We start from the raw sequence: 17,431 nt of genomic DNA, 5'->3' as shown, positions 1-17,431 counted from the left end.
CGGGCCAGGCCCATCTTCAGGAATAATAAATCCTTGTGCAGCCTAGACTGAACAATTTCATTTGAGGCACAAACAAGAAAAGTATGGTCTTCAAAAGCTGACCCGAGGCAATCCTGCAATGTGAGAGCCCCATACTGTGCTTGGGCCAGCTTCACACTACGTGTACTGAAAAACACTGTATCCAGAGAAAAACGGAGGTTCCTCCTTTTTATACCGCATAGCATCCCGTGGCCTTTCATGCGTACAAGTGCTTTTTCGACAAGTTTGATGTGGTACGAATCCTCCTCAGCCGAAAAAACATAAAATGTGCAGTTTATACTTTATAGGCGTGGAGGGCTTGCATTTCTCATCGTACTCTCATTTGCTGTTTGTCGCCTGAACTATGTCGTTTCTATGCGATCTGCACAGGAACTTCACGTTTATGTGGATTTGTGTGCAGTGTGAAGCCGGACTTAGCCCAACATAGGTTAAAGTGAGGCATGTCTCCTACACACACATACTCACGCACACACGCACGCACACATGCATGCACACACGCACACACACACACAGAGTCACACACAGAGTCACACACAGAGTCACACACAGAGTCACACACAGAGTCACACACAGAGTCACACACAGAGTCACACACAGAGTCACACACAGAGTCACACACAGAGTCACACACAGAGTCACACACAGAGTCACACACAGAGTCACACACAGAGTCACACACAGAGTCACACACAGAGTCACACACAGAGTCACACACAGAGTCACACACAGAGTCACACACAGAGTCACACACAGAGTCACACACAGAGTCACACACAGAGTCACACACAGAGTCACACACAGAGTCACACACAGAGTCACACACAGAGTCACACACAGAGTCACACACAGAGTCACACACAGAGTCACACACAGAGTCACACACAGAGTCACACACAGAGTCACACACAGAGTCACACACAGAGTCACACACAGAGTCACACACAGAGTCACACACAGAGTCACACACAGAGTCACACACAGAGTCACACACAGAGTCACACACAGAGTCACACACAGAGTCACACACAGAGTCACACACAGAGTCACACACAGAGTCACACACAGAGTCACACACAGAGTCACACACAGAGTCACACACAGAGTCACACACAGAGTCACACACAGAGTCACACACAGAGTCACACACAGAGTCACACACAGAGTCACACACACACACACACACACACACACACACACACACACACACACACACACACACACACACACACACACACACACACACACACACACACACACACACACACACACACACACACACACACACACACACACACACACACACACACACACACACACACACACACACACACACACACACACACACACACACACACACACACACACACACACACACACACACACACACACACACACACACACACACACACACACACACACACACACACACACACACACACACACACACACACACACACACACACACACACACACACACACACACACACACACACACACACACACACACACACACACACACACACACACACACACACACACACACACACACACACACACACACACACACACACACACACACACACACACACACACACACACACACACACACACACACACACACACCTCAGACCTCAGACCTGCCCATCGCGGAAGCGATGATAGCGAACAGCTATGTTGGACATAGCAACTTGTGCTGGGATTACACCATTCACCAGCTTGCAAGGCTGATGAATTGACCGCCACTATTTTTAGCCTGGTGTCCACCACACAGCTGATTGAAGACACACACACACACACACACACACACACACACACACGGTCACACACACACACACACACACACACACACACACACACACACGGTCACACACACACACACACACGGTCACACACACACACACGGTCACACACACACCACACACATGCACGCACGCACACACCCACACCCACACCCATACATACACACTTCACCACTGCCACTGCCATTGCCATCACCACATGTCCTCAATGAACTTACAGGTAGTCTTGTGTTAGCTGCAGCGAGGTCTTGTTGAATGGCTGATTGTACACACTGATGCCTGAAGAGATGAAGAAAGGCAAAGGCACGCACAAAAGACAATGTATGGCGTCAGCACATAATATTATGTGCACACTGGTGCACATAACAGCCAGCACACTCAAGAAAATCCTCTACCCACAAAGCACCAACGGAGCCACATCAGCTATGGGTACCTACAGTGCACGGCTTATGACTTAACGTAAACAAATGGACACCAGCACAACAATGACAATAATGTGTGTGTGTGTGTGTGTGTGTGTGTGTGTGTGTGTGCGTGCGTGCGCGCGTGTGTATGTGTGTGTGTGTGCGCGCGCGCGCATGTGTGCATGTGTGCAAAATTGATAGGAAACAAAACAGGATCCGTTTCATTGACAAAGAAATATTCATACTCAAATGAAGCAGAGGGTTAGTGGACAACAGGCATGCAATGTGCAGAACTGAATCACATGCGCAGTTTGAAGTTTTCCAGTACCATGAGTAGCATAGCAAGTAATGGCCGTGGAAATAACACATCCACTTACCATATTTATTGGGATCAATGGATGGATCGAGTGAGCTACGGAGAATAGCATTGTTCAGCACATTCAAGTAGATCGGATACGTGTGGTAGCCTTTGGTATTGATCCAAGCCTACAGTACAACAGAGTCAGTACATTGAACAATAACTGCTACATGGACATTGTCCCAGTGCATGCTGTATTGAAACCAGCATGAAAGTCAGCTCGAAAATTTCTCCTCAACATGACGCACATGACCCAATGACAATAACCGAAGGAGAGAACCTACTTCTTGGCAGTCAAGATCCAAGGCAGCGTGGTACTCCAGGCAAACATACTTTGATGTGCAACTAGACGGCTAAGCTACTAACAGTTAGAATCTATCAGTTGAATGCACAGAGTATCTGCATAGAACATAGACAGTTCTTGAAAACATGCTTCAGTACTATTTACCCGTGCTGCCTTCCTTCTTGAGAGGCGATTCAGGAAGCGGTAGGAGGATGCATTGTGTGACGAGGTGGTTAGATATTCAGATCCAGCTGAGAGGGCTCCCCACCTGCAAGCATACGATTGTCAATCAACAAGCAAACACAACGAACGATTAGATTAAGAAAGTCTGCAACATGCAAGCACTAGCAATAAGTCACCTGGCACGCACATTTCTCATGTTCCAATATCCGTAGACCATTCCTACAGGTGTGCAACGCTACAGTATGTCCACTGCATGTCGTTGATGTGAAGGGTTTAGGCGGTAGTGCTACTGCTGCTCATGTCAATGATGAAAAGATTTTTTAAACGAGCCGTAGAATGAAACATGTACCTTTGCCTGCGGAAGAAGAGAGTAGTATCAGTAATCCATGCATCCAGGTTAGATGGGGAGATGTCCTGTAGTGTGGTACCACCAAATGTATCAGCTTCGGTGATGTTCCGTGGCAAGTCCTTCTCACACCAGTTCGGGTAGAGTGAGCAGGCATAGCTATAGCGACACTCTGCCTTGCCGGTGTTCGAATCCTCGTCAAACGAGGCTGGGTATGATGTAGTCCTATTGAACCTGGTTAAGCACAGAGTTGCACACATTTACACGTTTAGTCCTGCAAAACGGCCAGCAGTGCAATGATTGACTCTACATGTACATGCACCCTAAAGTACCATTGATTTGCTCCCTGGAGAGGGGGGATAACATATTCGTGAAAATTGCGGAGAGGCACTAACTTTGGCCTCAGTGGCTGTGGGTGAGAAGCAGTCTGGTGCTAGATTGGCTCCCGGAGGTTCCTCTGCAGAGGTTCATTTACCTCAGGATGGATGAAAGCCAACCAGCAGCACCCAGGCCAGCACAACTGTGCGACTACTGTGGAGAGCAGCACCCACCTGGCAAGCAATTCTGTCCTGCTGCCAGGCCAAATTGCAGAAACTGTAACAAGAATGGACACTTAACAGGACTTTACCGCACTCGGCTTTTGGCCTCAGTTTGTATTTGGTGTATATTTTGTATAAACACTCCGGCTCAGGGTCTACCCCATACATACCAGGCCTGAATTGAAGCCTGGTCAGTGGTCACCCTATCAGTGTGTACAGGAACAAGTCTGGCTTCTACAGGTAAACTGGTTTTTTACAGGCACAACAAATAGCTTACTGTAAGGTAGCGCCCCAATAGGCAGGTCGATAGCTAGTTCCGTAGCCTGTGTACGCTGGATAGCTGTAGCATTCACTGATGTTCAGATTCAGATGGAAGTGTTCAGTGCTGATACCACATGGGTGCTTCATACTGGATATGATACGAGAGGACTGTTCTTGCCTATCAACACATGGAGAGAATGCAACACAGCAATACATAGTTGGAGTATAAAAGTGCACAACAGCAGTGCATGGCGCACAGGATGAGAAAACACCACGTTCAAAGCTTCATTGATAAACACAACAACACCATGAGACCTACCAGTAGCTGTTTCCAAACACAGGCTGGGGTATGCCAAGTCGGGTTTTTAAAACTCTTTCAATGCTGATGACGAGATATCTTGCCCTTCCAGGGGACATATTTCGGCCACAGTGCGCATGTTCGGGTTTTCAAACAAAGCGCTTGGATCTCAGTTTTGCAGCGCAGGTTGATTCTGAGGATCGGTTGGATTTGAGTGAGGCGAACAAAAATATGATTCTGCGGCATGATCAGGAAGCTTTGAGAGGACATGGAGGTGGCCTTGGCATGCCAATGGTGCTGAGAGCCACTGAAGTGTCTTCGCTTGGCTCAGACCTTCCCAACAAATCATAGATCGTGGAATCCATCAAGGTATCAAGGTAGCGTGTTATGTTAAGATGGCGACAGATCTTGCTCGGTGCTGTGCATGCAGAATTTGACAGAGAGTAAGTGTGCTGAAAGCCTAGCTGTCCAGGAAACCTAGCCCGGCAGTGAAAGGGTTATTGCAAGGATATGTCACATCGATTCTCAACACAGGATGTACATTACTTACGATGTGTCATAGTTCCTGAACGGTGTCAGCTTCGGGTATGGATAGGTGGATGGGACAAGAAGGAGACTGGGCATGTTGCCAGTTTTGCGTGCCAGCAACTTGACGACCATAGCCAATGCTACAAACACTGCTGGAATAATCACCTAGAGATGAGAGAGAGAGAGAGAGAAAGAGAATGACACACACACACACACACACACACACACGCGCATACACGCACGTGCACACACACACACACACACACACACGCACGCACGCACGCACACACACACACCTATGAATGCAATAAGAGACTATACTAAAGCAGGGACAGTAAACCTGTGTTAAAGCGACCACTGCAACAAGAAACCACCTGTAAATAAAGGTTGTATTTCTCCGCAACATGGGGTAGCTGTTGAATGCAGGTTTGACTGTATGAATAACATAGGAAGGTAATCAAGCTGAACAATTGCTTGTTATTTGTAATGTTCTCTCGACGTCCTAAGTACGTGTCGAGAGTACACCAAATAACTAACTCAACACGGTCTCGTTGTGAGGCAAAGAACCCTTTCAATTATCAGTGCAAGAACACAAAATAGTAGTGCAACAATTATCAGTGCAAGAACACAAAATAGTAGTGCAAGAAACATAATACAGCAGGACAGTCGCGGGTACTCCATATCGGGATCTAGTAGAGTACTTGAGGGTACGCTACAGTGCATGACACATCTAGATCTGGGATGAATCATCAAAGGGATACCGTAATGGATAGTCTAGATGTATAAAGAGAAGAGTCTTCATGACCATCATCCTAATGATGGTCATGAAGACCGAAACGTTGAAACGATACCTCTAATGGATGTGTGTGAAATGCAGTGCTCTCTTGAGTGTAGGCAGGTTGCCTGCAAACTATTCAAGTGTAATGAAGCTGCGTGAAGCGTCCTTCAAAATTTTGAAATAATAAATGTAAAGAGGAAAAGAACAAAATGAGTTATGACCCAAGCGGGATTCACAGAAGCATTTTTGCGATGCGCAATGCGACGCCCACAAACTGGGAAATCCCCAAATTGCATCCATCTCGCAGCTCATGTAACTGAATCTGCCATCTTGCCAAAGAGGGAAAGAACGAAAAAGCACGAGCCTGCAAAAAAGATTGATCCAAAATGGAGTCTCACGAAAATCGTTTTTTATTAGTTTATTTTAAAAAGAATAGAAACTTCGCCCTCGTGTTTGGGAGAAATAAAAACCCTCGTCAATTAACCTCGGCTTCGCCTCGATTTTTTTATTTTTCGTAAACACTCGGGCTCAGTTATTATTCTATAATTAATACTGATACTGACATTTTCGGTGCGTTTTATTTTAGGTAAAAATTGTCGGCACCGAAGTCACCGAAAATAAAACACCACCGAAAATGTCTGCTTTTACAGTAACCCAGTTCCCTCAACACAATCCAACAAGAAAAGCTTAATACATGTACATGCATTTTAGCATACTAGTAACAGTCAGTACAAACCTGCGCTAGAAAGCCCTTGCGGTTGCGCCGTGAGTGGTGGAAGCGCTTCATGAACAGTGCACGGAACTGCTGCAGTAGGATGCGGATACCAGTGACTTGATAAGATCCACTACCGCCAGCAGTGAGATCTGCCGGTTTGACAATGCCATCGGTGTCCTCTACACCTTCCTCAGCAGGTTCCTCTTGGTTATCCATGAGAGGGGCTTCTGTGCAAGACAGAGTTACACCAAAACAGTAGTGCGGTGGTATTGAGAGTATCTCCACGGTCCATATTTGCACGGCATGCTTATACACAGTCACACACAGTCACACACAGCTGCAATCACCCACAGGCAGTGATACAGGCAATAACGCACTCAATGACACAATGAATAGGCGACGAGGAGGCACAAGTAGTTACAGGCCGTAATAAGTGATTAGCACGGCAGGCGAATCAGCAGGTGTTCTGACAGGTACAACACTCCAACGTTTCACACATAAAAGTCGGGCGTAGCCCAACTTCAAGTGAGTTGGTGACCATGGGGACAGGCGAGGATTCAAAGGCTTGAAGGTCCGAAGAGAGAAACATTTTTGTATGACCTTTTCTCTACAAACTACAACTACTTCGTACGAGTTTGTCGTGTATTTAAGTATTTTATCGGATGCTGACTGAACATGCCAAATGGCAACCATCAGATCCAATCTCCAGCAAACTAGTGAGTGAGTTGCCGGGTGACTGCAGCCACTTTCTCCGAGTGAGAATCAAGTTTCACGGAGCTTCCTATCCAGCTGCATTCTGTGAAAAAGTCAGCTTCCCCATTTTCAACTTATTGGCAAGAACATGCAAAAGAGTGACACAAGCAAAACAAGACAAGCCGACCTCCAAACTGAACACATCAAAACACACAAGCTTGGAAAGCACAAAAAGAACTATTTCCTTGTGCAACATGTTCTTCACTGGACTTTCAGGAGCTTAACGCGGGCAAAAAGCTCGCGTGCATGTTTGGATTCCTGCGTGCAAATCCTGCTTGTTCGTAGGCAGATTTCCATGGAAACAGGTCTCAAACGTGAGAATGCCCATTGTGTGAATCGCCTGTAACACGGCTAGTTACAAATCCCACTCGACTCATAAAGCTTGCAAAAGGGTGTCACCCTGAAGAGACTAATAGTAGCTCTATGACACGCGTAGATACACTTGCACACTGCACAGAAAAGACAATGACGAACCTTGGTCATCTGTCATCAGGGGCTGATCGCTGGATATTGGCGAGGCACGATTAGCGACTCCATGCACTGAACCACTACTTGCACGAGTTAGTCTTCGTCTTGCAGCTACAGTAGCAGCAGTAGTGGCATATAGGAAACGGATACACAAACGTCATGATAGCAGATAATATAAGAGACAATATAAAGGACCATGCACACATGTACAGCACAGTACTTGCCCAGTACAACACATCTATTATGCTACAAATTCAATACAAATCAACTACAAGCATACATTGCAACCTTGCACAACAGAGAGACAATAGAGACATGCATGTACCATGTGTACTAAACTAAAGTCTATGATCATGAGGGGACCTCGTTGAATCTCAGTGTGAGGACAGCGGGAGTGAAAACACTGATGACTCTGATTTTCCATGCTGGCCATGGTTCCCCAAATGGAATGATAGCAACCCTGGTGATAGTGTGAGTGCGAGTGTGAGTCATCATTTGATCATGTAAGTTACTTACAAGCAAAGAAACCACCAGTATCAGCCAGGTCTACAGACACAGAGCACAGCACAGGCACAACACACCAGTACTATTAGAGACTATTACTACAAGTAGGACATAAGCAACCAAACTCACCGTGAGCCGAACTTAAAAGATTATATTCGTGACATATGCTCTTGCAAACACCCCGCCCTACCCAACGACAACTAGCCTATTGAGTGTTTCCTGTGTTCCTGTTTTACGGCTGCCACAATTCCTCAATTTCCTACAAAAATACATGCACATGTACATGTCTTCAGGCCCTTCACGCAGACACCATGCCATGCTACTAAGATGTTTAGAATAGCCGCTGATCCACAATATGTACGTGAGTAACGTAACACAAGGAAACAAAAGAAGCAGAAGCAGCCACCACTGAGACGCTGAAGTCGTGAAGATCACCAATCAACGGTAAGCTTCCAGCTAGTGTTGAGCCAAGTCCTGGATGCTGTTTGCTCTGCAATTATCTCCCTCTCCACCACGCTCAAAGTCAGATTTCTCGACTGTTTGTCTTTTATTCTTGCTGTGTAGTAGAGCGAAGGCATCATCAAGCAAACTTACTATCTTTCACAAAGAGCAGCAAACTGCACTTCAACTTTTACTCCTCTGCTACTACTAATATACGGTGTATGTGCGCTTGGAACACATGAAAGAAACTTCACTTCTTTTCCACAACCGTCAACGCAAACACCGGACAGCCAGAACTACAAAACGGTGTGGAACAAACTGCTATGTCAAACATGTTTTTTTTCTTGTGCAGACCATGGTACTGCTGCTAAAGAAGACTTGTGGAGCACGATACATAACCACAGCATGTCCTGACACTGCACAACTGCAGGCAGGTACAGTAGTGACAGTAGTTTGGTTTCAGATTTTGAAAACATGTACCTATGTGTAAATGAAAACGGGGAATATCGTAGAATTGTTAAAGCGTGTGTCCGGCAGACACGCACGTGCGATCAGCGGACAGTGTACCATAGTCTTTGTCGAACAAATATCGAAATATTAGAGGGGGGGGGGGGGGTGCTTTGGCACACAAAGCACCCCCCCCCCCCCCCAACCTATGCCCCCTGTGTTAGGACAACACATAGAGGAAAAGAGAGAGGAACGGAGTCAAGGAGAAAAGAAAAACAAGCATCAGGAAGAGACAAACAGAGACAATACTTGCCATTGTTTACGGAGCCATCATCCGACACCTTCAGGAAAACCTACATGAATAAAGCCAAATTACAAAAAAAGAAGAGTTGTTTGCGTCCTGTCACATTCACTGAAGAGCAGTTACGCCACATTCACGGAAATAAGAGAGTGCCAATCGAGTCCCCTAGTCCAAAAGTTTGTCCGTGCTCGTATACGACTTAAATACTCGGTAAAAGACAGCTACGCACAAAACACATAACCTTTTTAAATTAACTTGTATTGTGCCAACACTGGCCAACACTGGCCAACACTGGCCAACACTCAGATATGCACTGCTTCTTCACACAGTTGAACAATTCTTCTTTCTTCTCAACGTTTCGGTCACGCTGACCATCTTCAGGGTGAAATAGACACGGAAGCAAGGCAGACTTTAAAATAACAAGCTGGCTAGGTGGGTGCGGAATACAGCAGGGAAAAACAAAACAAAAAAACAACTCCCAAGCGAAAAATGACACATGCCACATGATCACAATAGGGGTGATAGTCCTCACATCATGTGAGAGACTAGGGTGGTGACATGTACAATTTGTGGAATACGGCAGGGGGTGGGGGGTGGGAACACTCTCAAACGAAAAAACGGCAACAGCCACATGATTACAATAGTGTTGACAGTCCTCACATAGTGTTAAAGTCTAGGGTGGTGTAGGGTGGTAGGGTGGTGTAGGGTGGTGATATGTACAATTTGTGGGTGCAAAGGTTTCACACGGATAGCTATCACTCCAATGAAAAGCCAGGCAACCACAGTTCACAGGAGATCCCAGCCACTGCTGGTGTTAATATTAGGCTCCATGTCCCGGATCTTGACCTTTTTAAATTGCAGCAAGTAAAATCTATCCGATATTATAGTTTCTATTGGCTGCCCAGTTGAGTTGCAAGCGTAAAGCATGCATAAACGAGAGAGCTTGGAAGCTCAGGGCCCTACGCTATGCTTTTTTGCCTTGATGACCTAGACAACAAAAAGCATAGGGATGTTATATATTCTCTAAAAAATTCCTTTTTTTTAAGACATAACCTGGGATTCGAACCCGCAGTATCGCGCGCCCTGCATGCATCCCCCGAAACACTTCGCATACATACTAATTCTTCCAAGTTGCTTCACGTTATGATCTTGCATTTGAAAGCCCTATTTAAATATGCATTGTGGCCAGCCGTCTTTGATGGTACGGTACGGGATAGGTACGGGACAGGTACGATCGAGGGTAATACGACACCGTCTACCGCCTTGATGACGGCAAAAAAAGCATAGGAATGTTATACATTTTTCAATTCTCCTATTTTTTCAGGCATATCCTGGGATTCGAACCCGCACTATCGCCCTACATGCACTTCGCATTCATACCCATTCTTCCAAGTTGCTTCACGTTATGATCTTGCGTTTGAAAGCCCTATTTGAATATTGCGGCCAGCTCTATGTGGCCAGCTGTGTTTGATGGTACGGTACGGTACGGGACAGATACGGGATAGCGCCAGGCGTGACACAAACAAACAAACACACAAATACCAAACGAGAGAGCTTGGAAGCTCAGGGCCCTGCGCTATGCTTTGTTGCCTAGCTCATCGTGGATGTTGTTAGAACTGATGGAAATGCCTTTTCCTTTGATTAGCTACATCATTGTATTGCAAAAACGTTTCAATGAGATACTGAAGTACAAGTAACGTCTTCTGCATAGCTATGGGACCGGCGCTGACTCTGCCGATCACGGGCGTTCTGGAGTCGACGGGATGTCTGTCCTGACGTTTCCTGGGACTGGCGCTGACTCTGCCGATAACAGGCGTTCTTCTTCTTCTTATTATTATACTGACGGCAACTAACATCCATTCTGATTGCATTTACTCGTCTCCCTACTTCGTATTTTTTTGCAGAAAATCTCCCCATACAGCAGGGAGTCGTTTACATAATATGACTCCCTGCTATAGATCTACATGACTGTATATACGTTATAATTATTATGCTATCGGCCTACATGCGATTCCCGGGCTGGTCGACAGGCGGCCCAGCCAGCCTGCTAGTGGGATCTCGGCCTCGCACACAAATCCACACAAAATGTTACTGCACTGAATGCATTCCCCCGATACACTTCGCATATATACTCATTCTCTTGATGGTACCGTACTCTTGATGGTACGGGACAGGTACGGGATAGCACCAGGCATGTCGATGGCACAAACAAACAAAAATATTGTGGCCAGCTGTCTTTGCTGGTACGGTACAGTACGGGACAGATACGGGATAGCGCCAGGCGTGACACAAACAAACAAACAAACAAACACCAAATTAAAGCTGTGTGGACCCTGGCTAGCGCCAGACGTTACTGAAGTAACGTCTTCTGCATAGCTACAGGAATTAAAGCTGTGTGGACCCTGGCTAGCGCCAGACGTTACTGAAGCAACGTCTTCTGCATAGCTACGGGAATAAAACTGCGTTTATTATAAAAACACGGATTTCAAAGCGGATAGACATGCCATATCGGTGGTCATGTTACCTCTTCAAGGGTGGTGTCAGAGACACCATACGATGCAATACCAAGCTCATTCAAGTGCGCATCCAGGTAAGTAAAGAGGCGTGTAAAGCTGCCATCATGAGCTCCACTGGCTGGTAAGTTGAACATCAACTCAGCACCAATGTCCTCTACCATGTTCACTTCACCAACAAACGACTTCAACACACCAGTCACCACTGATGCCTGACACTCTCCAGTGCCACGAGGAATGGCTTCTACATAGGAGTATGCACGCATGCACACACGCACGCACGCACGCACACACGCATGCACACACACACACACGCACGCACGCACGCACACACACACACTTGAGATCTTACTTGTGCAAATCAACAAAAGTGGATGAAACCTACAGTAAAACTCCCCTAATCCAGGGGCACTACTGACTGAAAGAAAAAAGATCTCTAAATTGATACCTCCACCTCCACAACAAAAACTAGGCTTCTACAGCTTCAAGCTGAATTTTGGCAATTAAGACCGTTTCTTCGCCAGTACCAAATCACAGATTCTAGGAATTACTTCCTCATCCTTTTCGAAATCACAAACTCCTGCCAACACTCGAAAAGAAAGCACAGTCTACATTGTAAACATGTGCCTACGAGTGTGAGTGACCTGCAGTCCTGCACGTGAAGCACAAATTAGTGCTACACTCCATGTATTGCTACATTGTACATGCACATGACAACCGTTCGTGACCGCAAAACGCAAAGGTTTCATAACTGCCTACATGTAGTGTTCTCGTAATCACGCCTTTTCTTAACTGCTAACATGACAATAACACCCTGCGTGTATCTAATAGTACTCATTTTGTTTTCCCTGGCTGCGCTGTTCAACACTGCTACAAGTATCTCAGATCATTGAAATGGAGTAGGACATGTGCAGCAGGATGAGTCATCAAACTCCAGAATGAAATAGCCCAAGGTCAAGAGGTGCTACAAGCAGTCAGGCCCCGTTTGCACAAACTCGACAGCGGTGAAAAAGTTTTGAATGGTTTCAAAACTGCACTGATAGGCCTATCATTTACACAGAGACAGCAAAAAATATCTTTCCATCCTGTTCGTGTAGACACTGAAAATGGACTGAATTCGCTGCAAAGTGTATCACATCATCTCCGTGTAAACGGGGCTTCGTGCAACTACCACAATAACAACCACAAATCGATTCCAATGAATTAGTCGCAAGTAAGATGATGGCTGAAGGGTTTGTCAGGTGATGTATGAAGATCAGATTGCAGTGGGCCGGGCACAAAAATCTGTATTGCAGTGCGATAGGACAAATCAAATTGGACTTTTATTGGCTCACAGCTGTACTACATACCGGCAGCAGCAGCAGCATCTGCTATATCCTTTGCACCATTAGCTTGGGGTACGTCTGATAGAGATGCCATGGAGCCAACACCTTCGTCTTCAACACCTGTCCATCCTAAACAGGGGACAAAGAAAGGTTGTACTGGCACTTTTAAAAGTTCTGCACCGTAAGTCCATAACAATATGCTGCTCTATGGCATGGAAACTGCAAATATGTCGCAGAGCGAGGACATACCTCTCTGGTTTGCAGCATGACCATTATCACCATTGGCACGCTGAGGTGGAGGTGACGCACTGCCAGCTGAACTCTACAGTCAACAACAATGCACATAAAGTAGATGACGATCAGTCCAGAGTTAAGTCTCAGACCTACAGCAGCAACAACAGCCTATGCAGTCTTATGAATGACACAGGTACATTGCACTTCAGCCTTCTGTCACAGACGTTAGGCAATATTAGTACATTCAGCTATGGGTTAGAATTTACTACAGTAACAACACATTTTACAAGTGATGCACGCACACTCCATGGACGAAGGAATGAAGGGGAGAAATGATAATGTGATAACAAATGACAGAACACAAGCAGCATAAGCACAGTTGAGCCACAGTGCATATTCAGTGCATATTCAGTGCACATTCAGTGCATATGCAGCATCCAGGACTGGTGTGACCCTTGATGCCATGGATACTTGGGATGTCATATGAATGCTGCTGGGCACGTGTATATTCTTTCAGGCTATATCCAAGTACATGTACTGCATTCAGAAAGTGTGCATGAAGCGCATAGAGATGAGTGCAGTCAGGTGCTAGCGTTGCACGCTGGGTTGTTTTTCACTGAGCACAACTATAGATAGAGTGGCTCAGAGCGTAAACGATAACAATGTTGAACAAGTAGAGGACAGGTCAGGTAGACTCACCCCTGACAAAAGACACTGCAAATCTAAACCAGCTTTGTTATAGAACTTGTGCGGATTCACAGTGTCCTTTAGAACAGTAGACCCACCTGTCTTACTTAAAGGGGAACTACACCCAAAAATCAAAACTTCATGGTCCGTAGAGTTTTGGACGCTGAGTCGAATGGTGAAGGTCCCACTTCGATCCGATCCGACCAAGCGTATATTATTATATCAGTTTGAAATTGTCCTTTTCGGGTCCGTGCCGTGACGTCACAAATCCGTGACGTCATTGAGACTTGGTGATCCTTTGGCCAGATCCAGAAACACTGGGATTTCGCATCTTCTTTCAGTTTGTCCATGAAAGAAGAGGGTATTTGCTGTCATCATGGCTTCTGGCTGTGTTGTTGGCTACTATAATCTTACTGGCAACCCCCCTGGGATGAACCTGCACCAATTTCCGAAGGATTGTGCTCGGCACAGGCCGAGCAGTGCACCATAGCAGCTATCAAGCGACATAATTATTTGCTTGACAATTTCGGGACTACAATGTAAATCCTTCGCGTGTGTTCCAGCCATTTGGCAGAGGAGGATTTTCAGGAGGAATATTATGCACTCATCCGATGCGGACGCTGGTGGATGAAACTGTGGTGTCCCTTTTTCGCACGCCACACTGTGAAGCGTCAGTCGAAAAGCGGAGGTGAGTGCAATATTTCAAAAACACTAGCTACTGTATGTAGTTCTTTCTTTTCCAAAGCATTTGTAGAATTGTTTTGGACTACATCACTACGAAATGTGAAGCTTTCCGAAACCGGCCTGATGACAGGTGGGCGGCAGTAGATCTACTGTTTCCCTAGGCTATACTGCGTGCGATCGATGAACCTGTCTGCGATTGCTGTTCTTGATTTTACAGGAAGAAGATCAAGAGCGGCTGTACCATCGGTCGCTGTGACTCACTGTTGAGCTACGACCACTGCCACCGCCCAAAGGTTATAGGAAGGACTGTTTGCAGCGCCAGCGCCTCTAGCTAGCATGTTTTTTCCTGTATGAACAGACAGTATGTACTGCTGATAAGCTACAGCACGCAATGACCTGCAGTTCAAGGAGAGAAGATAGTCCACATACCGGCACCAGTGTAGACCTATTCAGGAACTCGTTGCGTTTTCTCAGTATGGATGCAGATGAGAGCCAGACATTATTACTATTGTGTGTGTGCGTGCACGCGCGCACCCATGCGTGAGTGTGCGCGCACGTGAGTGTGTTTGCGCGCACACGCGTGAGAGACAGACATTATTATTATTGTGTGTGCGCGCACGCGCGTGAGTGTGTGCGCTCACTTCCGTGAGTGTGTGTGTGCGCGCGCGCGCATGAATGTGTGTACGCGCGCAGGCGCACACATGTGTGTGCTTTCGTGTAACGTAATTATAACATTTCAAAGATATTCACGTCATCTATTCTGTGTTCTCCTTTATGTCATTCTCTCCCCCTTGCGGGAGGGACATGGAATGACAAGTAGTAGATGCATTGCCGTTAGTGATCCTGAGGGATGTGTGCGTGTGCAACCAAGTGCATGAGTGCGTACATGTGTGCGTGCACGAGCATGTGCACAGGTACTTGTATGCTTATGCACTCGTGTGCGCACGCGCTTGTGAAATTGCGTGTCTGCGTGCGTGAGCATGTGTGACTACTATACTATGTGCCCACCAAGGTGAGCACATGTGCGTGCGTGTGTGTGGGGCGCAGGCGGATATGTGCACACATTTTAGAATGATAATCAAGAAGGACAGAGAGCTGTGAAGGTAATGCAGTCATGAGACACCACAGTAGGGCAAAACGCACTCAATATGCTACTGTGCTGTTGCTGCTAGAGTGCACAGCGTTGGTACACAGCTACGTGAAATGCAAGAGAACGTCTCAGCATTCTGTAAAGACTAAGTGATAATGCAAAAGGTGAGAATGTATTTCGCCACAATACGAATTGAGGTGCAGTCCACTTATGTGAGATAAAGCACAAGTGAACCGATACACATTGCACGACTTGCACGGAGATAATGCTAGCCATGTTACGCAGCAAACTCCATGTACAGGAGTACGAGTGAGGAGACTATTGATCTGAGTACTGTGCGAATACAAAATTTCACACAATTTACGATATGAAGAGAACGATTCGATTTGTGAACATTACGTAGGACTATACTGTGAAAACACTTACGGATTGTCAGGCTTGTCTGAGCTGCTTTGGTCTGCCGCTTCATTTCGAAATAGCCCAGCCAACCGGTCGCCAGATGTTGCTGATGGAGAGCGACTTCTCCAATTGCAGTCATTTCTGCTTCATCCACATTTACAGCCCGAATGGAAGCCACCGCTTGCGCTGCCATATCCTTTCCTGAAAATTTCGGCTCATGCCCGAAGCCAAACATTTTCAGCCCAGTCTCTGAGCTTTCAAGCTCGTCTGATAGGTCGGAATCGCTCATGGTGAGGAACTATTCCTTTCACATACCAAAATACTTGTACTTCTGAGCTTGGCCCAAGCAGGCTAGTCTCAATGACGTAGAAGGGCGTTTGGGGGGGGGGGGGGGGGGGGGGGGGTGTCGCGGCCGCATGACGTCATGGCGCGTCCCCCGAAAGTACAATTTAAACCGAAGATATCTCAGGAACGCTTGGTCGGATCGAAGTGGGACCTTCACCATTCGACTCAGCGTCCAAAACTCTACAGACCATGAAGTTTTGATTTTTGGTGTAGTTCCCCTTTAAATGAAATTGCAACAAGCCTCAAAACTTCTATGGTGAACAAGGTTGCAAATGAATCACAACAACTCACTCCATCCGTGACTTTCTTGACCATGGTGAGTGTATAGCCTTCTCCATACTGGCCCTTCAAGAATAGAGATGAGCCGACACAGCGCAACTTGCCGTTAGAGATGATTGCAATGCGGTCACCAAGAATGTCTGCTTCATCCATGTGATGTGTTGACAAGATAATAGTACGACCTGAAGTGTCCACATTGTACACATACAAACAAACACATCGAACACACACATATCCACAACAGATTACAACACAAGCACAACCAATACACTACCAGTACACAGCAAGACTCAAATTCAGCTAATACACAAGCCCATTGGATACAAACCTGAATAATGAGGAGAGCTAAAACACAAGGAACCTCAGAAGAATGTAAAACAACCCCCACCAAACGGACACTCCTGGCAAAAGTGCATCGTGCTAAAGACGG

At 46.2% G+C, this 17,431-nt stretch overlaps 1 protein-coding gene across 2 annotated transcripts in view; it reads right to left on the bottom strand.

Annotated features, from left to right (window-relative positions):
• LOC135821570 (phospholipid-transporting ATPase ABCA1-like) overlaps positions 1-17,431 on the bottom strand; it is an 85,791-nt gene that overhangs the window by 23,748 nt on the left and 44,612 nt on the right. For both annotated transcript variants that reach the window (XM_065334568.1, XM_065334570.1), the window contains exons 29-42: positions 17,014-17,183; positions 13,533-13,605; positions 13,308-13,412; positions 11,970-12,202; positions 9,458-9,497; positions 8,269-8,298; positions 7,759-7,863; positions 6,553-6,758; positions 5,061-5,203; positions 4,229-4,390; positions 3,416-3,646; positions 3,049-3,151; positions 2,620-2,728; positions 2,057-2,117 (exon numbers count right to left, since the gene is read on the bottom strand). In XM_065334568.1, the coding sequence (XP_065190640.1) occupies positions 2,057-2,117; positions 2,620-2,728; positions 3,049-3,151; positions 3,416-3,646; positions 4,229-4,390; positions 5,061-5,203; positions 6,553-6,758; positions 7,759-7,863; positions 8,269-8,298; positions 9,458-9,497; positions 11,970-12,202; positions 13,308-13,412; positions 13,533-13,605; positions 17,014-17,183 (1,771 nt within the window). The remainder of the gene's footprint in view (positions 1-2,056; positions 2,118-2,619; positions 2,729-3,048; positions 3,152-3,415; positions 3,647-4,228; positions 4,391-5,060; positions 5,204-6,552; positions 6,759-7,758; positions 7,864-8,268; positions 8,299-9,457; positions 9,498-11,969; positions 12,203-13,307; positions 13,413-13,532; positions 13,606-17,013; positions 17,184-17,431) is intronic.

Source organism: Sycon ciliatum, chromosome 1 (assembly GCF_964019385.1).
Source record: "Sycon ciliatum chromosome 1, ocSycCili1.1, whole genome shotgun sequence".
NCBI lineage: Eukaryota > Metazoa > Porifera > Calcarea > Leucosolenida > Sycettidae > Sycon > Sycon ciliatum.
This window is presented reverse-complemented; position numbering and strand designations above follow the sequence as displayed.